Source organism: Pseudonaja textilis, chromosome 3 (genome assembly GCF_049901715.1).
Source record: "Pseudonaja textilis isolate UNSWEBS1 chromosome 3, rPseTex1.2, whole genome shotgun sequence".
Classification (NCBI taxonomy): domain Eukaryota; kingdom Metazoa; phylum Chordata; class Lepidosauria; order Squamata; family Elapidae; genus Pseudonaja; species Pseudonaja textilis.
Window position 1 is genome coordinate 194,784,571 of NC_141992.1, and position 26,851 is coordinate 194,811,421.

General features: G+C 38.9%; 1 protein-coding gene across 7 annotated transcripts in view; it reads right to left on the minus strand.

Annotated features, from left to right (window-relative positions):
- The window catches only part of TRAPPC9 (trafficking protein particle complex subunit 9), a 299,696-nt gene that overhangs the window by 259,616 nt on the left and 13,229 nt on the right, over positions 1 to 26,851 (minus strand). For 6 of the 7 annotated variants that reach the window (XM_087931796.1, XM_087931795.1, XM_087931793.1 and 3 more), the window contains 7 exons: positions 21,365 to 21,510; positions 19,060 to 19,188; positions 16,627 to 16,653; positions 14,526 to 14,647; positions 10,723 to 10,848; positions 7,491 to 7,707; positions 6,133 to 6,276 (listed from right to left, as the gene is read on the minus strand). In XM_087931796.1, the coding sequence (XP_087787922.1) occupies positions 6,133 to 6,276; positions 7,491 to 7,707; positions 10,723 to 10,848; positions 14,526 to 14,647; positions 16,627 to 16,653; positions 19,060 to 19,188; positions 21,365 to 21,510 (911 nt within the window). The remainder of the gene's footprint in view (positions 1 to 6,132; positions 6,277 to 7,490; positions 7,708 to 10,722; positions 10,849 to 14,525; positions 14,648 to 16,626; positions 16,654 to 19,059; positions 19,189 to 21,364; positions 21,511 to 26,851) is intronic. The other variant, XM_026716048.2, reaches the window with a different exon arrangement.

Sequence of the window (26,851 nt, forward strand, 5' to 3'; positions counted from 1 at the left end):
CTTTCATATCCTTCAAGGATTTCAATTCCTTATTCATTGCTGCATACCAACTTTCCTTATCTTTAGAAGGATACTTTTTTATCTCATCCACAGTATATGGAATTCTATTTTCCTGGCACACTGTGTTAGCCTGGTATCTATCAGGCGGTCTAGATATTCGTGTAGTTCTGGGAATTACAGGGCTTGTATGAGGACTTTTTTGAATTACTACCTGTTCAGGTTCCTCATCTTGCTCAGCTATTGGTTCTATTTCTTCTTCTATGGGCACAATTTCTTCCTGTATTTCTCTTTTTACTTTATTTTTAAAGTTACAGGGATACTTAATGGGATTTCTATAGGATTCAATAATCACTTCTTTATTGTTATCCTGTTCTAACTTATCCCATCCTACGTGCTCTAGAAATTGGGCATTGGCACTACATAACACCTTAGATGTGCCTTTCTCCCAAAATCTATATGCCCTATGGTTAGCTTGGTAACCAACGAAGAAGAATTGTTTAGCTCTGTGTTGCCCTTTACGCCTGAGTTGTGTAGGGATATGCACCCATGCTGGTGCACCAAATGTGTGCAGGTAACTCAGATCAGGCTTCCTGCCATGCCACATGGTGAATGGTATTTCACCAGTAGTTGAGTTAACAACGTTGTTCAATATGTTATTAGCACACATTGTGGCCTCCCCCCACACAGAATCAGGTAATCCAGAATCAGTTAACATTGTTCTAACCATTGCCTGTAGTGTTTGGCCTCTTCTCTCTATAAATGCGTTGTGTTGTGGTCTGTATGGTGCAGATTTCTTGTGCTCTATTCCAGCTACCTTTAATCTATTCTGGAATTTGCTGTTAACAAATTCCGTACCATTATCTGTCACCAGGGTTATCAGTTGCCGTTTAGTCTTTCTTTCTGCAAACTTTAACCAGTTGAAGAAATGTTGATATGTTTCAGTTTTGCTTTTCATTAAGTAGCAAAACCCATATCTAGAGTAATGGTCCATAATGCTCAGTATATATCGAGCACCCCCCATACTGGGTTTCTTTGGACCTATAATGTCTGCAAATACTACTTCTAAAGGTTCTTTAGTTTTGAAACCATTTAGCCTATTTGCAGGCAATATTTTACTCTTATCTTCACAGCAGACATTACAACGCAAATATTTATCACAAGGTTTCAACCTTATTCCTTCAGATAACTCTACTGTACGTTTTAGCATTTTAAAATTTACATGCCCCAAACGCCTATGCAATAAATGGATACATTCATTATGAGGCTTTATATTGTTAAATACAGTCTGTGCCTCCCCTTTCTTACTATCATGTAAGACATATAATGTTCCATTTAAAGCTGCAGTTACCCTTTTGTTATCTTTATCAAGTATGCACTTATTATCCTTAAATGTAACTACATAACCTAGTTTATCTAATACTCTTACAGAAAGTAAGTTCATCTTTAACTGTGGTACATACAACATTTTTATATTCTGGTTTAAACATGGACAGTATGCAATACCTTCACCCTTGGCCTTGAGGTGCCAGCCGTTAGCGAGTGATATATGTTGAGAGCTTGTAGACATTTTTATAAACTTTGTCTTATCTCTCGTGATGCAGTGGGATGCACCACTGTCCACCACCCATAAATCATTCTTCACTTCACAGTTGCTAAACGTGGCTAGTTCAAAGAATTTCTTTGGCTTCTTTACATTCTGGCTTTTTCCTTTTCTGCAGAATCTTGCCAAATGTCCTCTGCCTCCACAATTAAAACACTTTTTAATTGTGTATGCCGTCGAAGATAAATTCTCTTCTTCCGGGTGCTTTACTTTACTAAGCTGGTTTCCTTCAAGCTTTGAAGATAATTTCTCTTCTTTATTAGGCCTATCTTCTCTCAGCTGGTCACGCTCAAACCTTCTTCTGGCTTCTTCTAATAGCCTGCCGGTAATCTCAGTTACTGATAAACTGTCTTTTGGCAATACCTCTAAAGCAGTCACAAAATCATCATAGCTTCGATCCAAAGAAGACACTATGATGTATACTTGTTGCAACTCATTAAATATAAGCTCTTTTTCTTGTAATTCCTGAAAAATGCTTTTCATACAGTTTAAATGAGTTAACATGTCTCCATTCTTCTCAAGATGTGTTCTAAACAGCTTCCGTGTAAGATTGATATGAGCTCCTACACTGTCTCGAACATAAATCTTCTTGAGACTCTCCCAGCAGTTAGCAGCATTCCTCTCCACGGATATGAATGAGTTGCTGGTCAGAGAGAGTCAATCCTATGATGCATAAAGCCTGCTCATTCTTTTGTTTATAGTCTTGTATCAGTTTATCATCCTCTTCAACATTAGGATCTAAGTTAGATACATCTGGTGGGTTTGTTATTATGTCCCACAAACCTTCTCTTCGTAGAAGTAAACTACATTTCATTGACCATGAAACATAGTTTGTTCCATCTAGTCTGGATATCATGGACAGACTTGGCAAATTTACTTGTGCCATTGCTCTTCAGATAAATAACTATTCAACAAACAGTTTTTTTAGTAATGTGCAACTCACACCAACTCTCACTGCTATAACCTGGTTAGTTAGACTGTGCTCACTGGGCCCATAACCAATGTTAGTGTTTGGGGACAAACCCCCAAGCAGAGTGCACAGCAGCAGTCAGGCCAGGCAGCCAAATGAGAGAGAGGCTGGGCCCAAGAGTATACACACACTGGAGACAAAAACACTGTTTGTAGTTTTAAATAGTTATTTAATTCATTCAGAGTTTAAGCAGTGTCATTCAGTCCATATGTCATTATCCAATATATCCATCCAGTAACCTAGTCCATTAACTAGTCAGTACAATGTCTTTATCTTCTCCTTCCGATACCTTTCTCTCGAAGACAACGCTGAGTATTCACAGGATATCAGCTCACCAAGTAAACAGTCCTTTTGTTCAGCACAGTAGCCAACAAGCATTAACAAGCAGACGTCTCAAACAGGAGTAAACAGCAGGCAGGCAGAGAGCAGAGAGACCAGGAACCAGCGACCAGAGACCAGAGAAGTGTTACGATACTCTTACTGCCTTATATTGCTGCTTGCAACCGCACCCTTAATTATCTAATTACATTGCAGTTTGGTGCTTAAAGCTACAAAACACTTAAACCTAGGTTTATATATTTAATCACCCAAACCTAGTTGGTGTATCCATATACCCAACACCTTTGAACAGTCACTGAACGAATAGTTGTAAATTGAGGATTAACCTGTCCATCCAATGATTTTAAAAGCTGGGAAGGAAAATCCTACACTGACAAAGAAGAAATATAGGAAAGAAGACTGAAAGGCATGGATCTCAAGAAAACCAAACTGCCATTTGGAATAGAATAGAATAGACTAATAGAGCTGGAAGGGGCCTTGTAGGTCTTCTAGTCCAACCCCCTGCTTAGGCAGGAAACCCCTACACCAATTCAGACAAATGGTTCTCCAGTTTCTTCTTAAAAACTTCCAGTGTTGGAGCATTCACAACTTCTGGAGGCAAGTTGTTCCACTGATTAATTGTTCTAACTGTAAGGAAATTTCTCCTTAGTTCTAGATTGCTTCTCTCCTTGATTAGTTTCCATCCATTGCTTCTGCCTTCAGTTGCTTTGAAGAATGTTTCTTCCTACCCTCAAAAAGTCTGCAAAGAAATATATGCTGTTGTATATTTCCAAGCGGTAGAATTCATAAACGAAGTAAAAGCTCTTTTACTCTTTCAGTCAGGCTCAGTGTGGAAATGATTATTAGAACTCTGGTTTTAGGCTGTAACTGGCTTAGTTTGTCATTTACCTGTTAGTTGCCTTAGGTATCCTATGTGTGAAAATGCAAAGGGCAACAACAGAAAAGACAGACAGACAAGATAGAGAATACAAGACTGATGAAGATGAACCTATAACAGACGGCATGGTTTCAAAACTGAGGACCGAAGAAGAGGCTTGAAATGGAAACCTTGGAGCTTAAAAAAGTGAGAAAAGCAACAGAAAATGGAAGATCCTTTCTCAAAACTATTTCAGATTCAGGCAGAGCGTAATGGTCGCAGCAACCTAATCTGATCGTCCGAGTCTTAATTTAGGGACCTCGTTAATGAAAACTTCCAAGCAGTTGCTTGATTTGTAGATTTAAAATTCCAAACTATACTGTCATTGACTCTGCTCTTAAAATCAAGTTTGGTCAAATGAAGAATTGATCTTTTTTTATCACACAGCCAATATGACAGATAAACCCTGGCATATTTTATTCGGGATAAAGACACATGTATTCTATTAATACAGCAGACCAACCATTTCTCAACATTCTCCAATTAAGCTTAGTAGGTTTATTCTATTGTCATCAGGACCTTCCTTTAAATTTACAGGGCGCCATACGTTTGAACTCTTCCGGTTTCGGAATTTAATTTCATGCACTAACCATGCAAAGCACTACCCTAACATATTTCTTCATTGTGTTTTTCTGGAAATACCTTAGATGCTCTTATTTTTTATTGTCTCATTTTTCGCTATCATCTATTTTATTTTTAAAAGATGTATACCAACAATCATGCTTGGGGAAATTTGACAGTATAAAATGGACAATATAAAGCAATCGGTTACGTCAAATGAAATCTCCGCTTTGTCAACATCAAGGCACACATTATGATGGTTTTCTTTTGTGAAACACAACAAAATGCACCGGATTGCTCCTACGTATCCTCTCCCTGTGTGCTGATCCTGGGGTGCACCTTGGTACTCTGAGAAGCTCCAGAACAAATTACTGTATAATCTTGACAAATTATAAAATAATTTTGGTAGATATTTGGATCCAACTTTACTTGTAGCCATTTATGACATGGAACAAACGTTTTTTGAACAAGTAGCATACTACCCCCTATATCCATGATGGTGAACCTTTGCCACATGTACCGGAAGTGGCACGCAGAGCCATCTCTCTGGGCACGCCAGCTGTTGCCTGTTGCTCTTCTGGGTTCCAGTGTGCTCACGCGCACTGGCCAGCTGGTCTTTGCGCATGCGGGAGTGCCAGAAACTGGAAGAGCAGCTCCCCAGAGCGCATGCGCACACCCGCCAGCTGATCTTCACGTGCACAGGAGTGCCGGAAACTGGAAAGCAGCTCCCCGGGCACATGCGTGCACTGACCAGCTGGTCTTCACATGCACGTGTGCATTAGAACCTGGAAGACCAGGTGGCCAACGCGCATGCTAAGCTTCCGGTTTCCGCTGCTTCCGCATGCACGCCTCAGGGAGCTGCTCTTCTGGGTTTCGGCGCACACGCGCTCAGTGCCAAAAAGGTTAGCCACCACTGCTCCATATATTTATGCAACTTGATATCACAAAGTTGTTAAAACAGCACAACTATGAAAACAAAAGACACACACAAAAGTTTTGAAACAGAAAACCCTAAAATTTGCTTATCAACTGTTCTACTTTGTCTCCAACCTTTGCCCAACTACCTGAAAGTTCTACTTTGGCCCTGAAATGCCCATAATCTCTAGACCTTGAATGCTGATACAAAACTGCTTACAAAAATAAACTGCATATTTTAGGTTTTATTGACCTATTTGATTTTTTTTAGACCATTGATCACTAAAGTCCCATGACAGCATATCAAACATCTAAAATCTAGTAGCAAATTAAAAGATACAACTTGCATTTTTTTTTTCTATTAAGTAGACATAAAGTATTATTGCGGGAGGAAAATTGAAAAGTTTTTAATTAAGTTAAACTTGCATAATACTGGCACTGCAATTCCCTGCATTGTGTCTTTGAGACAGGAGAGTAACAATTCAAAAAGGAGCAAAGTATGTTCCATTTTGAAAATAACAAAGATTCGAAGGAAATTTGAAATGTGGTTAGGAAAGCTAAGAGTAGAACATGTCTTCCACCCAGTAAGAGAAAACCAAAACCATACTAAACATTCCACAGACTGGCCGGATGCCCTTCCTGTTGCCAATGCGGAGTTCACAGCAGGTATATTCTCATTATGCCCAGAGAGGGAAATATCTTCCTCCGCCCTAGGATCAAACTCACAACCTCCTGATTGTGAGGCAAGAGCTCTACCCCAAGGCCACTGTACCATTCTATTATCATATATAACATACATGAAAAAAAAAATAAAAAAAATAAAATGAATACCTTGGTCAGAAAGAAAATCTAGCATGGTTTGTAAAAGAAAAGATAAGTGTCGGACAGAAAGCGCTGGGTTTCCCATTCTCCTGGAGGCATACACTAACTCGTGAAGTAAGCGCATCTGTACAGCAGCCCAACCACGATGAGTTCCTTTAAAAAAAAACACAAAATAACGTGTGTTGTATTTATACACTTTTAATACAGCACAGTCACTCAATCTTCATTTTGCAGTGGCCTCCATATATGGGACTGATATTGACAAGGTTATCGAATTCTACGCTGAGGGTTAGCCAAGGAGATAAAATGGAAGGGTCGTATTTATCCTGTGATCTACAGTTTCTTTGCTTTCCCTATGCAACTATTTGCAAGTCCTCAGTGATTAGAAAGGGTTCCAAAGATCTCCAATGCCATAATCCCATGCTCTTCTAAATAAGGAATTTGAATTTATCTATATTAAAGCCCACAAAAAACTTCCTTAAACAATACTGATGCATCTATTATGCTACTGCATATTTACATATTTGTTCAATTTTGATGGCTGCCCCTTTCAATCAATGACAAATTATTCCTTCCTCAACACATTAAAAATATTTTTGCCCTCTGGAAAAAAACAGATTCATATTTCCCACTTGATCAAATTATTTTGCGACCCAAAGTACAGATCCTAATGAACATTTGGATTTTGATTCATATACTTCAATCTAACATGCATGCGCTCTCAAACTTGTTTCTTATCGTTGTTGCATACCTCTGACCTTAATTGCCATTCAAGCAAAACAAGAAGGAATGTTATGTCTGAAACATTAAGTTATGTCAATTAAATTCTAAAAATAAAGAACTAAACTGTAAAATGTAGAATGCCTCTCATTCACAAAGGCTTTTCGTACAAGGAAGAGTTCTGCTTGAGAGAAAATAAGTTGGGCCACTTTACGTCTATGCCGATTCTGTCATCCAAGTCACGGTTGTCCCAAGGGCGTTTTTTTCAAGAGACAACTAGACTTTCTGGTTTTTCTTTGAAGACATTTTGCTTCTCATCCAAGAAGCTTCTTCAGCTCTGACTGGATGGAGGGGAAGGGAAGGATTTATACTCCTTGCAAACAACTGGTCATTTGCAAGCAAGGAATATAAATCCTTCCATTCCCCACCATCCAGTGAGAGGCTAAAGAAGTTTCTTGGATGAGAAGCGAAACATCTTCAAAGAAAAACCAGAATGTCCAGTTGCCTCTTGAAAAAGCACCTGTGGGCAACTTTAGTTTACTTATTTATTTATTTTTTATCCTCATGCATTTGGCTTTATTACATAAAAGCAAAAATAGGAAATGTTATGCTTGTTGGCTTGCTTCTCTCTAAGCCAAATTTGGTACCTTTGCTGAAATCTTTAGGATCCAAAGATAGGCTATAACCAGGAAGTGTTTCCAGAAGGAGTTTGTAGCAGGCTCTCCAACCAGGTTCTACAATGCTTGGGGCTACACACTGCATGGCGGCCACTCGTTTGAAAAAAGCTGATTTGCGATGAAATCCAATTCGCTCGTAGAGCTCAGAAAGAATGCTGTAGCGCTGGATTTTTTCTTCTTCGGAAAGCTGGTATTATTTTAAAGGGTGGGAAGAACAATTGATTTAAAAAGAATTTTAATAACCAAAGTTGCCATAAGCAAAGTAGGTGCAAAAAAGGCAAATAAATAAGCTCTGAAAGTGTGTGTGTGTGTAGGTAGGTAGGTAGGTAGGCAGATACAATAGAATAGAATTCTTTATTGGCCAAGTGAGATTGGACACACAAGGAATTTGTCTTGGTGCAAATTCTCTCAGTATACATAAAAGAAAAGATACATTCGTCAAGAATCAAGACAGACAGACAGATAGCTAGAAACAGATGGGAGAGAATTTAGATAGACAGACAGACAGATGGCAAAAGGAAATAAAATTTTACTCAGCAAACATTTTAAAAAGTGATGTATGAATGTTGGGCAGACATTTCCACTTCAGATATTTTCTCACTCTGCCCTAAAAAAAAACCCACAGTTTGCCTCCTCTAAAGTGTAAGTAACTGCAATGATAAATCATATTAAATCTCTGTTACCAAACAAAGCATTGTGGTTTAAGGCAAGCCACAGTTCTCCATTGCTGCCGACTCTCTGACATATGCCGCCCACTGCTGGAGACCAGACTAACCTTACTATGATTACTTTTTAGAAAGCGCTTTAAAACGAGACTTTTCACATAGGTTGCCTGAAAACTTAAGATCGGCGTTTCACTTCACATCCACTCATTAGGGAGCTATTGTAATATTTTACTCATTTTGGGAGAATTGTTACAAGGTTGATAGTTTGATCATTTGACTTCTAAATTGCTTAGGGATGTGTGAGTGCAGTGGAAGAAAAAGAGAAGTGGAAAACATTTATCCAGGGGTGGGGTGCTAGGGTTTTGCAGGGGTCCAAGAGATCCTCTAAATAAGATTCTGCACAGTTCAGAGAACCGCCAAATCCCACTCCTGGATGGCTCCGCCTATCCCACCCCTCCCAGAAATCTCCACTCGGCCCATTTTGGATGCAGGTAAGTGCGAAAAACAGGCCTCCTGGAATTTCCAGAAAGCCTCCAGAGCCCGGGGAGGCTGTTTTCACCCTCCCGGAGGCTTAAGAAAAACTTCCAGAGCCCGAGGAAGGCAAAAACGTCCCTCCCCACCACTGTGGTACAGGAGGCCCACTAAGCCACGCCCACTGTGGCCACGCCCACCCAGCAACCAGGTAGAGAACCTGTTGTTAAATTTTTTGAAGCCCACCCCTGCATTTATCTGAAGTCCATACAGCAGCTAATGTAACTTAGTTACATCGCTAAAAGAAAAAGAAAAAAAGGCGGAACTTGCCGCTGGATTCTGAACACCTGTTATATAAGCAGCTGGGAGACCATTTCATCAAACCTAACTGTAATTAGTATAGGAAAGTTACCTGCGTATTTTAATGCCAGATGAACATACTTTAATATTCTGCTAGCGTTTTGTGGAACGTTCCAGGGAAATATTCAGGCTGAATTCCATCTCTAATCAGATCAGTATTGGGGGGTTTTTGGAGTGTGTTTTAAGATCTGTGCCGCTGCCTAGCCCATCCATAAAACTGTAAGGGTATTAACTATTTCTCAATACAACAATGGTGTATAGTCATAAGTGTAACCTATCTTACAAAACCAATTAGCTCTTTGAAAATAAAATAGCATGTTCTTTTGTGCACTGAAATACTCACACGCCCTGTACTAAGTGACAAAGAAATCCATCTTGAAATGGAAGCAAAATATGCCTTAGTTAAATGGAAGACTGAAAGGTATCTTATGACTAAGGTAAAATGGAAGCCCCAATCAGAAATTCCCAGAAAATGGGAGGAGGAGGAGGAGGAGGAGGAGGAGGAGGATTATGTTATTTTGTTTTCCTACAGATTTAAAATTTTATGCATCATCAGCTATTCAGCAGATAGTTGTTCTTGCTTACCGCAGTTGTTCAGGGAGTACAAAATATCTTGCTAGGTATCAAAATATTACAAGTTCCCAAAAGACAAGATTTAATTTCAACGGCAACCAACCCAGCAGTATCCTTATTGTATGAAACCCCCTTAACCAGAGATTGGGTGCCTCTAAACCCAACAGGCTTTCCTTCGCTCAGTCCGTTAAAGCAGAGATTGGACTGCCATCTGCTTTAATTTGAATTCCTGCACTGAGCAGGAGTTGGACTCTACGATTCCGTTAGTCTATTTTTGTCATGTAACTATTCCAGTTAAAGACAGAAATAACTCTGCAAAAGAGAGCAAGCCCCCCCCAGCAAAGCACTGTATTTAGATAATTTAAAAGTCTATTAAACAATATTTTAATGTAATCCAATCAGAGCATTAATCATTTTTATGATGCAACACTGCTGACCCCTAGTGTAATGTTAATATATGAATGTAAAGTCTGCTGCAAATTTTGTTCAAGTATACCAAAAGATTCTAATGAATTTTTTTATAAAACAAATCAGTAGTATGTTGCTAACAAAGTTGAATGTAAACGAAGGAAGAATAATTGGAGAAATTTGCAGTGGCCAACTTCCTTCTAATTTAAAAAAAAATTAAAATATTTTTTAAAAGATGTTTTGTGGACAGGAAATTTGGTGAACAACAAGCTAAGTGCCAATAGGAAAACAGCTTGTTGTCTATCTGCATTTTATGGAATATATAGGAATATATAATGAAAAAAGGCATTTTCTCCATTATCTATACAAGGAAATATGAAAGCTTTATAAGAAATAATGTATATCTAAAATGCTAATACTTTCAATCCATAAGAAACAGCGTCTTTCTAGTTAAGCTTTTACATTTGAGGAATAACTTACTGTACATGCAAAGTAACAAAAGAGAATGGACATCTAAATAGAGAATGTGGTTTAGTACTATTTATGAAAAGTCAGATATTATTTTTACAGAATGGCTTTTTGCAAGCATCAAGTTCCTCACTGTGGGAAAACAAGGCACAGAATTAGACAGGCATTTGGTGAAAATTATTAGGGTTCTTCTGCTCTTAAAAATAGTCCAAAGACTGATAAATTGATTCCTAGTTTAAAGGAAAGTGTGTTCTCACCTGACGAAGGTTAATATACACGGCATTTTGGAGGAATTCAGAAGCTTCCATGCTTCTTTTCTGTATTGCAAGCACTCTCACCGCCTTCACACAAGCTTCCAGCTCAATAACGCCAGCATTCTTATACTATAAGACATACATAAGGGATGTATACTTCCTCATCACAATACAATGTATTTCGGTAGGAGAATCCTAGGGCCCCTTTTGGTATAACAGATCGAGCTATGTTGTTCTACAACTCAGTAAGAATATATTTTGCTGAAATGTAACCAGGGCTAAAACAGGGTTATTATCGTTAACCAAACCATATGGTTGCATACGTGGATATATAAAGAGCCACAAATTATGAAACTATCCTCTTATTTTTTATGCCACTTGAATAATGCCTAGTAATTCTACTAAGTGGAACGACACAGGAAATGAGTCAAATTCAATTCCTTCCCTTCCTTCTCCTTCCCTTCCCCTCTTCCCTCCCTCCCTTTCTTCTTTTTCCTTCCCCTCCTCCCTCCCTCCTTCTTCCCCTTCCCCTCCTCCCTCCCTTCCTTCCCATCTTTCTCCTTCCTTCCTTCTCCTTCCCTTCCCCACCTCCCTCCCTTTCTTTTCCTTCCCTTCCTCCTCCCTCCTTCCTTCCTTCCTCCTCCTTCCCTTCCCCTCCTCTCCCTTCCCATCTTTCTCCTTCCTTCCTTCCTTCCTTTCCTTCCTCCCTCCCTTCCTTCCCATCTTTCTCCTTCCCTTCCTTCCTCCTCCTTCCCTTCCCCTCCTCTCCCTTCCCATCTTTCTCCTTCCTTCCTTCTCCTTCCCTTCCCCACCTCCCTCCCTTTCTTTTCCTTCCCTTCCCCTCCTCCCCTTCCTTCCTCCTCCTTCCCTTCCCCTCCTCTCCCTTCCCATCTTTCTCCTTCCTTCCTTCCTTCCCTTTCCTTCCTCCCTCCCTTCCTTCCCATCTTTCTCCTTCCTTCCTTCCTCCTCCTTCCCTTCCTCCTCCTCCCCTTCCCATCTTTCTCCTTCCTTCCTTCTCCTTCCCTTCCCCACCTCCCTCCCTTTCTTTTCCTTCCTTCCCCTCCTCCCTCCTTCCCTCCCTTCCTTCTCCTTCCCTTCCCCTATTCCCTCCCTCCCTCCCTTCTCCTTCCCTTCCCTATTCACTCCCTCCCTCCCTTCCTTCCCTTTCCTTCCTTCCTTTCTTCCTTCCTCTTCCTCTGTTTAGTATACGGTGCTGTGACTTTACTATAACTGATCCCTGTGTTTTTGATCCAGTGCTATACCACATGGAGTGCTGAACGAGAAGATACCCAGAAGAACTAATGATCACAACCTTCAACTTTTCCAACAGAAAACAGGCTGTTCTCACTCCACTGCAATGACAAAGTGCCCCTCTGTTCATCATGCACTTCATTGGCTCTGTTCACAGATATGAATGTTCAACTCAGGCAGGGAAGCAGAAAGTTAGCTTTAACCCATCGGGTCAGGTCAGCTGTTGTGAGAACATCACAACCCAGTTCCCAAGCTTGTTTAGTCGGCCCTTTAAGAAAAAGTGGTGGTACTACAGAGCTGTCGAAGAACGAGTCTCACCAGTACAGAGTTGACTGCCAAAATCTGATGTCAGAAACACTTTTCCCCAAAATTATAAGCAAACAGAATAAACCATCAACAATGCAATAAAATAAAGTTGAACATTTTAAACTTTTCCTTCTATTCTTTTTAATATATGTAGTAAACATTTTTTTTTAAAGGTGGGTAGGATCCAAAGATCAAAATGCATATTTTGCCATGTAACATGTTTAATCAGTTTTATTTTCTAAATCTGAAATACTGTACATAAATTCTAGTATTAATTTTTATCATTTCATAATTTTCATGTACTTTGAAAACAGAAAAGTAAGCCCATATTGAAAAAATCGTATTTATACTTTTACATCTTATTCTGTTCTTATTTAATGTATTTTAAAACATAAGCACATTCTTTCGTATGTTAACTGTTTTTGTGTTTCCTTAAAACAATATCAAGAAATATTACTTTGCAATTCTTCTTTTCAAAAAGCATTTAAAAAGGGTATTAGAAAAAAATTAAATTATGCATTTCTTTCTGAAACATCTGCATTTTCTTCTAGCCTTCAGATCTCTATAACTCAGTATACAATATCTTTTCGTTTTGTTTCCCACTAAAATTCCATTTAATCTAGACATAATTATATTCCAAATGTCACACTACTACAAGACAAAGATTCATCACAGCAGCATTTTTAGTAGCTTTGCTATAACTTCTAGCTCCAGAGTACAGGTAGTCCTGGACTTACGACTACAATTAAGCCCAAAATTTATGCTGCTAATGATTGTTAAGTGAATTTTCTCTCATTTTATGACCTTTCTTGCCACAGGTGTTAAGTGAATCGCCACAGTTATTCAGTTAGTAACATGGTTGTTAAGTGAATCTGGCTTCCCCAATTGACTTACTTTGTCAGGTTTCAAAAGGGGATCACATGACCTTGGGACACGGCAACCGTCATAAATACAAGTCAGTAGCCAAGCATTTGAATTTTGATCACATGACCATGGGGCGCCGCAACAGTTGTAAGTGTGAAGAATGGTCATGTCACTTTTTAGTGCCATTGTAACTTTGAACAGTCACTAAATGAACGATTGTAAGTTGAGGACTTCTACTAGAAAATCAAAGTGCTTTAAAAAGGGGGAAATTATGTGCAGAAATGCACATCACCAATCTAATTATGCCTCAATAATTATTCCTTTTTACAAACAAATCACAGCGATTCCACCAACAATTCCTTCCTTGATTCCTACCTTCCCAGATCATCACTTTTATCTCTTCCCCTTCCAGCACACAAGTCAAAAAAGGAAAGTAAGGTTTAAAAACTATACCTATACTGCAAAGCAAATGCTATTATAAACAATAAAAAACAGAAGTCAAATTTCTCAAGAGATTGACTAACTATATGAATATATGTGCAGATTCAGGATCCTCTTAAAACTTATCCCCTCAGTCTTCTGATATTGTCACAAGCAAAAAATAAGCAACGTCAGCTTTCTCTTTTTGATTGATGATGCTTAGAACTGTATCTGCTGTGGTTGTTGTGCTCTGCTGGAAATATATTATTTATTATATTTATACCGTGATGCAATCCTGAAGGACTTGCAGAGTTTATAAAAAGTATAATGGACTTCTTCTTGATCATGGCATAATCCCAAATGCCCTCCAGAAAAGCTTTGGAGAAGAAAGCCCTAGTAACCTAAACCTTGTTTGGAAGTTGATTTGTTTTTCCAATCCACTTATCATTAATCAAAGTCTGGCCATGTTGAGGCAGGGATAATAATTCATTTCTATTTTTAAATGAAGGCTCCAAATTTCCTCTGGTAACTGGACCAAAATGGGAAACACGAAAGGACTGGGATAGCAACAAGCTATTTTATTTGATGAAAGATTGGTAAACCATATATTTATGTTACTCCTCACCCTAAATATACAAATAAACTTTTTTTGCATTTGAGTACAAATCTAGAATTTCCCTTTAAAAATAAAATTTACACTAACATTCTTCAGCAGATATTATGGTACAAAAATGAGCAGCTATGTGAAAAGGTGCTGATTCAGCCAATTAGCATTTCCGCAAATCTCTAACTGTTATTTAGTCTATTATCAGCCATGTACATTGCTGTGTATAATCCAGGAATGGGCAACTATGTTAATTTTCATGACTTTCAACTCCCTGAATTCTTGCACCAGCCACTGTCTATTATCATTGATGCATATTTATGATTCACGTATATAAGCTTGCTTATGATGGCAACGTTACCTTGCTGTAATAGGAAATAGCTTCTTTGTACTTCTCAATGATGTCTTCAGGGCTCAGACAATTCTTAGCTCGTCCTATTTCGGAACTTGTATCTGCACTGATGCCATTTGATGTCAAAGCCCCTGCGTAAAATTGAAGCAGGAAATTTCAGCTCAACCACCACTCTCAGGTCAGAATAAAACAAACATGTTTTGGAAATCCTTGCTAACTCAAAAAAAAAAAAAAAAAGCTTGAGCAAGGAACAAACTGATCGAGGGAGGTTCTTTGGTGCTCTCTGAGCCTGGTTGTAGTTTTTTTTTTGCCAACATTACGTTACCTAAACCAGGTAACATTATCAGTGCTAGTGGCTAGCAAAGACCCCTCATCTCAACCCTGAGTTAAAAATACTCACACGGGAACCAATTTGAGTCAGTCACCAGAACTAGAGGTTTTGTCTTCCGAGATTTCGGACTTATCCTGGAGCCCATCTTCAGGGAATTTCTCTAGCTAGAGTCCAAAGCCTCTGGTCCAGGTGACCGACCCAGATTGGATCCTGGAACATGTATATTTGCCTTCATTCATAAAAAATATTCTCCTTTATTGGAGCAAAGTAATCCATCCAAAATGTAGTCAAAAGAGCAGAGATCTCAAGAGTTTTCAAAAATTATTGAGTCATGCATTAAGCAAAACAAAAATTGCTTGAATTAAAGCTGGATGGATATATACTGATTAAAAAAACACAGAGAAAAGGTTCTGGCAAAATTATTAAACTGATACTTACCTCATATTCTACTAACTTAATTTAATTATACTATCACTTAACTGATGATTCTCTTTGCAGCAGCAATTTACTGAAAGAAATGACTCACGGCATTTTGGATAAATTTGCTATCATAAACATTACAATGAAAAAAGGCTGGATTCCAAACTGGGGGGAAATGTGCTGGTCAGGTCTATCTGAGCAAGTGAACAGGAAGAACCAACAGGAGTTTGCCAACAGAATTTGGCAGGGATATTTAGAGAACCTCCCGAAAAAATTTTTTTCCATCAAAATCAACAGCCAGTCTGAGCATTTGGCTGAGAGCCTGAAAAAGGAACAAAAACTTGAAGAAATAAAAGTGGATAAGATTCCTAATTTGTCCTAAAATACTTCTGGGACATTAAGCGCTCCTGCCTAAAATAGTGGATTTCAATAAACTCAAAGCAAATAGTAAGTAGGATTCTACAGCGAGGGAAGTGAATGCGAAAAGAAAGTCAATTTGAGGAGTTCTTAAAAAAATACCTGATGAAAAAATTGCAACCTATTTCAAAGACTGAAAAATAGACGGGGGACAAAGCAAGATACATACAGGAGGTAGAAAAAGAGGTAAAGATCACCAAAAAAAATCAGAGAGTTCTTTAAGAAAGCTAAAGGTAAGAATGAGTTCCTCAAAGCAACAAAAATAGCCTTGTACAATATATTCAAAACCAAATAGTCAAAATTCCAACATTTTAATGTTGATGAGAACATTCTAATGGACAGATTTTTGGTGATGTACAGGGATCTGCTGATTTTTCTGATAGAATCTTGATGTATGATTGGTGAGAAATCCTATGGAACTGGAGGAAAAGAAATAATAAATTCCTAAGAGGTCTGTAGGGGGAGTGCATAAGCGCACCAACGTGCCTACCGTCACTGTCCTATTGTTTCTTTTATATTTCTTTTATTTTTATTTTTCTTATATGTATCCATGAATTCATAACTATGCTTTTATGTATACCTATTATCTTGTAAGCAATTGACAAATACAAATAAATAAAATAAAATAAAAAAATCTGTGTGAAGTCAGGGAAAGAAAAGAAACACTATAGATCAGTGAGACATCAATATATGGGAAAGTTCTAGAGTAGATCATAAAATGATTAAACTTTAACTGAATGGGAATTACCAGAAATCAACATAGGTTATTAAAAAAATGAGATGAAGGAACAGTTGGAGAAGTTTTAAATCCGCAGATTCTAGTCACCAGTGTGGTGTACTTTTTTTAAAAAAAACAGAAGTGAAATTTCTAAAGCATATAGGCACTGAGAAACTATTAATAAAACATTTGACCGACAAAACACAATTATAAAGTCAATATACCTGGATCAATAAGAACTTCTTGTGCACCTAAGGGGGAAAAAAAATCAAAACAACTGGATTAACATTCTGCGCTGCCTAAACAAAACATTGCCAAATGTTTTTATTTTATTTTATTATTTTATTTTAGTCACATTTTTGAAGCTCAAGTCAACATACATAATGCTCTCTCAGCTTTTCTCCCACAACAGCCTTTTGAATTTGATCGGGTTGAAAGAGTCTGTTTCCAAAACTCAGGGTAAAGTTGAACCTGAATTTCCTCAACGCCAGTCCAGTATCTGAATCATTACGGTATTGTTCTTAATGCAGGTAAACTTTGACTTACAACCAGTCATTTAATGACCATCGGCAGTTACAAAAGGGTGTTATGGCCCATAAAGCATTGCCATCGTAAAATGTTACCCAGCCCCCTTTACGGTCACATAACCACATTTTTGGGTGTTTGGCAACCGACTCATTTTAGGACTGGTTGCAAAGTCATGAGGTAGTGGTTTACAATGTTTTCCCCAACAAAAACACCCATTCAAGAGCCTGGATTTGGACTTATGACCATTGATTCACTTAACAACTGCCACAAATAATGATCATAAAATCAGGTCCAGTCACACGGGGGCCTCAATTTATGTGTTAAACTCTAGTCCAAATTGCAGCCTTCAGTTACAAGAACGACCTGTGCAAATTTTCTGAAACATTTTTTTCTTATTTAGAGGGTTCTCAGAAGTGTTATTGTGTAAGTGCCACGAGTACAGTATTCCTGACACCGCTACTAAAATCAACACTTCAGATTCAGCAAAACCTCATTAAGTCTCCAGTCTAAAATCCAGCTCCTTTTCTCCTCCAGCATCACACCTTGTCTTCACCTTCTAATCTTTACTTCAGTTCTGCTCCCAAGTAAAACTAGCTCATTGTAAGCTTCGCACTCAGTCGGTGACATGTGCACCAAAGCTATCTGTCCATCCAGATAGAGCTGAAGAAGCTTCTTCGATGAGAAGCGAAACCTCTTCAAAGAAAAACCAGGAAGCCCAGTTGCCTCCTGAAAAAAAGCACCTTTGGGACAACCCTGACCTGGATGACGGTGTCATGCCCCTGTTGGAATCTGATTCCGAGGGGGAGGTTGAGCAGCTGACAGGGAGTGGGAGCGTGGCTCCGGTGGCTGTGGAAGAAACTGGGGAAGGGCACAGTCCGACTGGGCAGAGCAGGGGAGAGGTAGAGTAAGGCAGAGGGAATTCAGAGGAAGATCCAGGCCCACCCCCTCTTCATCCTAGGGCATGCAGGGAGGAACGGAGAAGGGAGCAATGTGAGTTGCATGGCTTACGGGGGAGGAAAGGGCCCCGATTCCCTTCATTAGCTACAGCTGGGAAAACAGTGTTTAAAAAGGCAAGCTTCGCACAGGAAAGTTGCTGGGAGCAAATCGTGAATTTATCTGGTCTCATCGTTGGCTTCTCTGGGTTCCTGGCATCTTCTCAATTGTGTGTGTTTTGTTGGCCTTTGAAGTCTGCAATTCCTTATCCTTCCCTGTCCACTTAATTACTGCAGCGTGGTTTGTGTGGATTTTTATTTACAATTTGTATGTACTTTGTTTTGAATTTCCTCCACTTAAAGACTATTCTTGGGAGAGTTTTTTTTCCAGCCGAAGGTAACTGGACGTTGGTGGCAAAGTTGGAGGTATTAAAGGGACACTTCTTGCTTATGTGACTGTGTTGCCTTTGTGCCACGCCCTGGGTCATCACATTATCTTTCTGCAAGGTCAGTGCTACTTCTCTCCTGTGGCTGGTATATTTTTCAACATTAAAAACAACAATAACTAAACTCTTAACTTTTATGTGCGGACAAAACTTGGTGCTGCTGAGAATTGAGAAGCTGTAAGATTACGTAAGGCTAAAATAAATCTTACATGCAGCATGGGCACGCTTTGAACAGAGATTCAAAGAAACCCTCACAAACTTGAACAAAATATTAAACCAGCATAAATACAGGGATCTGCAACCTTAAACACTCAAAGAGCCATATGGACCCGTTTCCCACAGAAAAGAAAACACAGGGAGCCACAAAACCTGGTGGGCATGGCCAACTCAATGTCACTCCCACCCAGTCACATGACCCCACCCCCCACCATGCCTATCCAGGTTTTGTGGCTCCCAGTGTTTTCTGTGGGAAATGGGTTTCTTTCTTTCTGTTCCCCTCCCTTCCTCTCATTTCTGGTTTTTTGTGTGTGTGTGTTTTACCTTCTTGGGCGAGGCGAGGAGTGACTGGGAGGGGAGGGTGAGGGGCGAGGCCAGCCTATGGTAAGATCAACCAACAGAGAGCCACAACAGAGGGCCCAAAGAGCTGCATGCGGCTCCAGAGCTGCAGGTTGCTGACACACGTAAAAAAAAAAAATGAAAAAAAAAAAATGTCATCTCAATTTAAAAAACAACTACACAAGTTTTTGCTTACCAGGTCTATGCCTGTTACCTGCCTCTGCAGAAAGTGAACCTCCTTGTGCCCTGCGGGACCCAGTTTTACCTCCAGTGCCTCCAGGATAGTGATAGATGACAGAGGCTGAGCATAGTCCTTCAAGAGCAGCTATAGATGAAAACAGCTCTTTTAATGGCAGTTTTATCACAGCCTATTCATGTAATAAATACATTTCCTTTAATACAATAATACATCTAATAAAGTACGTTAAATACAAGGTATACAAAAAGGCACAAAAGTGGTTTGCATACAAAGAATAGTAAAAGCATTTACAAAGAATCGTAATATTTGGCTTTTCTTCTATAGGAAGCTGGGCATGGCAGTTATCTATGCTTAGGAAAGAGCTAATCATCAGGCCAAGAACAGAGGAAACCCCCTTTTTACAGTGAATATGTAAAATAATTTGGACAAAGTTTTGCTGTCACATTAACAGTATTTCCCGCAAACTCAATCGTCTCAAGTTTTATTTCAGCATGTTTTTTACCCGAAGAAACGATGCTTGGATTTCTATCCCATATATTACGGGTAGTCCTTGCTTTACAATGGCATTGACAAATGGGGTCAACTTTATGAATTTCCATCACGAACTGACGCGGTGCCATGTCATGAGACCACACTGTTTAGCAACAGCAGAGATGTCAAACTCAAGGCCCGTGGGCCGGATCCAGGCCATGGGGCACTTAGATCTGGCCTGCGGTGCCGCCCTGGAAACAGTGAAGGACTGGCCTGCAGTGGCTCTGCTAGCAAAAATGCAGCTCCATTTTCGCTTGGCAGACGGTTGCAGGAGGCTGTTGCTGCCGAAAACGGAGCTCACGAGGGCCCGTTATGGCTGGCAGAGCGCTCAAGCTCCCACAGGCCTCACCGACAGGAGTGATGTTGAATGGTCACGTCCATCCTGGCCATGCGTTGTCCTTCCCCCCCGCCCCGAGGTCAAACATAACCCTGATGCAGCCCTCAATGAAATCAAATTTGACACCCCTGAGCAACAGCCATCTCAGCAGTTTTGTTAAAGGGAGGATCACGGATCGTTAAGCGAGGACGTCCTTGCAACTTCCGACAGCTACCAAAACAAGCAGGCAGATGTGGGGTTGCTGAGGTGCTATGCAAGGACAGCCACCAGAAGTGGCTACTCCAGGGTAAGGCAGGACAATCTGCAAATGGTTGTTGTGGCACTCTACATACGTGGTTAGGGATGGCACTGCACAAGGGTCGTTGGGCCAGAGGGCGACGGCTGAAGGATGCACAAGAAAGCGGCTGGGTAGGCAGGCAGGCAGGCATGAGAATGCACCAGAGGTGGTCTTCAACAGGTTCTGACCAGTTCTGGAGAACCGGTAGCGGAAAATTTGCGTGGTTCAGAGAATCTGCAAATACCACCTTCTAATTTTTACAGATTTTACAGTATCCTTCCCCTGCTATGCCCACTAAGCCACGCCCACAGAACCGGTAGTAAAAAAAAAACATGCCCCACCACTGGAATGCATCCTACAGAGCATGAGATCCCTGGGACCTGGTTCTCTATAGCCAGGCTCCTCGGGAGAAAAACACAGAGGGATACGGGGGCAACTTTCTGCAGCAAATTGCAAGCTTTCCTGCTGGCTTACTCATCGATGTTACTTGTGGGAAGCCAGCAGGAAAGGCTGCCCAAGTGGCAAGTGCATGGCCTCAGGATGTTTCCACTGTCGTTAAGTGTAAGCCAGTTGCCAAGCAACTGGATCGCAAGAACATGACCATGGGGATGCTGAGATGTCCAAGGACTAGGCAACGCCGTTGCAATTTTGAACAGTTGCTGATTGAGTGGTCAATAACCAAGGACTGCCTGTGTGGGATTCCATGTTTCGTAGTCCAAAATCCTAGAGAACACCATAACGTCTGTTCATGGAAACGCGTGTTCTCTACTATTTTCCAGAACGGTTCGCATTCTCTCAGGTAAGGCACGTCCAATGTTTCAACTTTCAATTTCCAAACAGGAGGGGGCCTCAAAAGTTGTGACATGCCTTGGGGAATTATAAAAAGATTCACAAATTACTGTAAATTTTAGAGCCATGTTTATTGTATTGTGACCTGTTATTATGGTTGTTTATTAATAATTTATTTTATTTCTTTATTAAATTTCTATGCCACCCATATATGCAGCAGCTCTGGGTGGCTAATAATGTACACGTTTAGTCACAAAACCATCTTCCAACAAAATATAGGAATCAAATAACGTGATAATATCTCAGAGGTCATGTCTCAAAGCCTTTTAAACGCAATTATGTTTTAGTTCCAACACTATCATCCTTACCTCCCAGCCACAAAAAGTCATTTACAGAACGGAGGAGTTCCACAGCCATGTGATAGTGAACAAGAGAATCTTGCAACATCCCGGCTTGTAGACAAAGGTCCCCAACATGTTTCCGCATACGACCCTGACATCGCTTTTTATAATGTCTGGGATACAAAAAACAAACAGTGCAGAATTAGTTGAACTGTGTTATTCTAAAAGATAGTGCCTTTTTTTTTTTTGGCTTTAGTCTTCTCCTTAAGTTTGCATCTCATTGACAAGCAATCAATGGTCCTCACCAAGAGCTAAGAAGCCTATTCCCAGCTATCGGAATACTCACTATAGGGTAGCAATCCCAACCTTTTTGGCACCAGGGTCCGGTTTCATGGAAGACAATTTTTCCACGGACCCGGGAAGCGGGAGTGCACAACCTAGATCCCACGCATATGCAGTTTCGCTTGCGTGGTTCCTAACCTTCAACCTGTGGCTCTCGTTCCTAACAGGCCACAGAACGGTACCGGTTCGTGGCCCAGGAATTGGGGAACCTTGCTGAAGGGGATGCAATAGGAACAAAGATACTCAACATCAGAAAATAAAGATTTTGTATCCTTGGAAATAAACCTGCGGCATGAACGCAGAATACTGTCAATGGTTTTCTCAGCACATTTGTCTAAAAGTTCAACATATACCTTTTTAGCCATAGAATTGGGTGAACCTTTTCTTTTTATTAACTCATTAAGGAACACAGTAAGTTTGGCAAACACAAGTATCATATAAAGACTAGGAAGAGCAACTTAAAATAATTTAGGATGGACTCAATATGAATTCCAAGCTTAGTAGCAGGTAGATGTTCCATATTGATATTTTTTTTTAATTACACCTTCTAAGGGCAAAACAGCTTAATGTTTGCAATCTTTTGAGAGTGGCCAATGACATGTCATTCTTAGGGAAGCCTCTTTCATGCACTGTCAGTATTTAAATGATTCATACGATGTTGTATCATTCGATTATGAACTAAAACTTAATTCCACATCTTCAGATTATGTGAGGCATTTGAAAATGGCAAGATAATTTCTACAAACTTGATGGCGTTATTTGCCTATAAATGAGAAAAATTATTTTCTAAAAAAAACTAATTATCTTTATGAATAGGTTCATTACACATTTTATGGCACATTTGATTTCCTCTCACTGGAATGATTGTCCTGTTTGAAATTTCAATTTTATTACCGACTTCCATTGACAATTCATATTACAAGTTTTTATGGGTTGGGGGGGAAATCACTAACACAGAAATATTGCAAAAATATGAGAGAAAAGTAACTATAAGTATATCTACACTCATACAATAACATTGCAGTTTTATTGCATTTATCTAGCAGGTGAACAAAGTAGAATAAAATATTGTACCCCAAATGGATTAATTATATTTATCACAGGCACCTTTGGGACAGATGTGAGCCACTGGGTTTTCCTTTCAGAAATATTTCCTTACCAGATTCCTCAAGGTATTCAAGAATGACAGAGCTTTTAATATACTATATTCCCTGGAAAAGTTGTGATATGTTCAGAGATGTATCTGCCTTGAAAATAACGCAGGTTGATCTAGCACAAATGAAATATCGGCAGAGGAAATGTTTATGACATTTTGTATTATGTCGTAAAGTGTTCAGCCCACGTTGAAGTGTCTATGTAGCACAGACAAACTTCAGCACTGGAAATGTTTATGACATTCTGTATTATGTCATAAACTGTTTAGCCCGCATTGAACTGTATAGAGCACGGTGAGATGTCAGCACAGGAAATGTTTATAACACTTTTCATGTCATAAACTTCTTTATGATAAGGCTTATGTCATACATTTTTTATAGAATTTGCCAAATTTCAATTCCACGGAATCGTGGGCCATGAATTTTTAATGCATTCTGCAAATTTTGTCCTATGATGTACTATTTTGCTCAATTAAAGTTTATAGGAACAAGAGTTTTAGTAGTTTATAGATAAATATATCTACAGATTACTAAAACTCTTGTTCCTATAAACTTTAATATCAGAAACTGACAATTATGACATAAAGATACATTAACATAATGGAACACAACATAATGTAACATTATTTTTATCATCAAGATTTACTGTGGCTTCTTACATATTCAAAATAGCTTGATACCCGTGCTTTGCTACAAAATGTGGTCAGGTTTAGTTTTTGGGGAGGAAAATAAGGGGAAAAAAATTCTGCCTCTGCTTACCAGTATCCATCTGACTGTGTGTGAGAGAGTTGAGGGCTGTTTGGAAACTGAAACAGTATTTGCTGTGTGAGCAAGGAGACAGCAAGGAGCCTGGGCGTGGCTTAGTTCAACTGTTCTGTACTAAAGCTGCTTGGTGCTGTGAAACTAAAACTGAAACTCCTCTCCTCTGCTTGTGTTTTGCATTTGAAACAGATTTATTTTCAGGTGGGGAGTAGAACTCCTTAGCATCAGAGCGTGTTAATAATAATATACAAAATACTAATGCTCTGATGGTCATTTTGAAAAATCCTTTCTTAGTGAGCACCTAGAAGCCAACAGGAACATTTCAAGTTTGTAGGCTTTACAAATTTCAAGTTTGTAGGCTTTACAGTTCTGGAGATTTTGTGATGATGCTTGAGTGATATTTCGCTTTTATATATATAGATAAATATAAAGCAAATATTTCTATCTCCTTTTAGTTTACAAAGGCAATCATGCTGGATACACTTGCCTTTTACAAAAACCAATATACAGTAGTACAAGATACAAAACACATTTTCATTTTTTTAAAATTTGCATATGCTCATACTTCATCAGCTTGTCTATCGTGGTCAGCAGTAAGAAATGCCGTTAAGTTTTAAAATGCTAAATATGTTTTTGGTAGGGTTTTTTTTACTAGCAAAAGAAGGGTGGTTTCTTTATGGGGCTGTATTTTAGATTACTTTTAAGACACATTTCCATATTATTATTATTATCTTCAGATTCCCAATATCTGCAGGTGAAAGCAGATCAAAAGATCTGAGAAGGAACTCTTGAATCCTTGCAGATCTGTCACGAGTCAAAACAGACAAACTCTTATTAAACGGTTGAATGGTTTGATTAAATATATATTGCTTCAGAAACTTCCTTTCATTTCTTGTCTTAATAGCTCAGTTGTTATTGTCATTCTTATTTCTCCCTTAATGGAGTTTTGAACTAAAAGAAAAAAATGAATGTGCATGCATTATTATCTGTTAAGAAGATAACTAAGATAAAGAATACTTTCACTAAAAACTTTAGTGAATTAAGTCGGGTCAGCAAATTCTTCTTGTCGGTGGTATAATATTATTAGTTTTTGCTGCTCAAAGAAAGGAAACAATATACTTTTCAGTTCTGTAGTTATAAAGCTCCACTAATAGTGTCCTTGGCAAATCTGATCATTTTACAACTCCAAGCCATTCAGACAGAAATTAAGTTACCACCACATAGTGTGTGTGTGTGTGTGTGTGTGTGTGTGTGTATAAAGTAAATCTTAATTTTTAAAAAATCAGAGGTAAGCCTGAATGAATCAAATTACACTATGGACCTTCTTAAAACTCTTCAGTTATAGCTGAGTATCAATGCTGAGCTGAGGTTCCATCTGCTCAGCTAAAAGACAAGCTCCGTGTAGCAGAATCGTTCCCAGAAATGTTTCTTTACAACTTAGTTGTTGCTGTTATCTAATTTTTATCCTGCCTTTCTACTCAGAGGATAACCCATCTAGAATGAGAACTGGAATTGAATATCCTATTTTTTTCCTCTTTCCTCATCATCCTGTTTGTTTTGTTATTCCGACCAATAGAAAGGTAGATGGACGGAGTTACCATGAGTGCACCACAGATAAGTGCACCACAGATAAGATTAGAAAGATTACAGATAGGTGTATCTACATGGTTAGCAATCAAAAATAACATTATAGCACATTAATCAAGCAATTCCTCTTCAATGTAAAATTTAAGGTGAGAAATAAATATACACACAAACACACACACACATTTTGATACAGACAACTCCAGCTGAAGGATGGTTTAAACATATATTATATTATATAATTATAATAATATAATAAAATCCAAGACCAAAAAGCATGGACTGTAAAAAAAAAAAAAGGATTTTATCTGAATAAGCACTAAATAAAGAGGAGCAGATAATTGAGGGTATATAAAAAGCACATAGGGTGAACGAATTCTTGTTCAAGGCAGAATAAACACAGAACTAGAAAAACATGCAATGATCTGGGTCCAGATGACAAAACGGTAGTTGGCAATTATACAAGTGAGCCTTACACTTCTAGTTTCTTCTTTGATTTATTAGATTATTTTTCTCCTGCATTTATTATTTTATAAATAACTCAGGGCAGCGAATGTACATAAGACTCTTTTCTCTGTTTTCCCCACAATAACTTTTTGATGTGAGTTGGGCTGAAAGCGAGGAATTAAACTCAAAGCCACCCATCCGACTTTCATGCCTAAATCAGGGGTAGAACTCATAGTTCCCTGATTTCTGGGCCAGCACCTTAACCATTACACCAACCTGACTCTTCTTCCATACCAAGCCAGAATTAGAAATCACATTTTGGTCATGATTTCCAATGTTTTTCAAGAAAATTATGAGTTGTGTTTATGCCTCCCCTAAAGGAATTACGGGATAAGGATTCCTGTTCACCCATAGCACAGGATGAGAGTGAACAGGCTGGAACAAAACCCAATCAATTGAAAACAAAGAAAGCACAGACTTCAATTATTTTGAAGAATTTCTTTTCCCCAGATGAGAAAGAGAAGCCAAAATCCCACCAAATTATATTAAAAAAATGCAGGTCGAAATAAAATATCCAATCAGTAACAGGGATTTATTTGGAAATTATTTACTATTCATGAAGGTATATCTCCTGAATACATGCAAAGCCAATCCTGTGAACAGCTCTTTTTTTATGGAAGCAGTATCTGAACTTCTAGACAAACCAATGACCCAATATTCGGGGCCGTGATTTTATCTGATGTTTCATCTTCTATGTATGAAAAAAAGCTTCTGAATCGGCTGTGGGCTATTGATCTCCTGCATTACTGACACAGTTAGTAGCTTGCTATACATAAGCTTACGATGAAAAAAAAAATCAATAGAATGGAAAAAGATGAAGGCAAATGCAAGCCAGAAATTAACTCCCATTGTTTGGCATTATATCTGAAGCAGCCATGTATGATAGTGCATTTTGTACCCTGCAAGGGATATGAAATTGTTCTCCATACATAGAAGTATAAATACAAAGTCAAATGCAGCAAATTTCCTTAATGGGCTGGTGTGATCTTTTACAATAGCCAGAATTTTTTAATATGTATCAATCATTCCATCAACTGGAATGAGAGATAAGTATTAAATTGAACAATCGGGAAGTCATTCAACGTCATCACATCGTCAAAGATTCACAAAGAAAAAAAATGCATGCAAAAATGAATTAGTGAAGATCTGTGTATCAAAAATTACA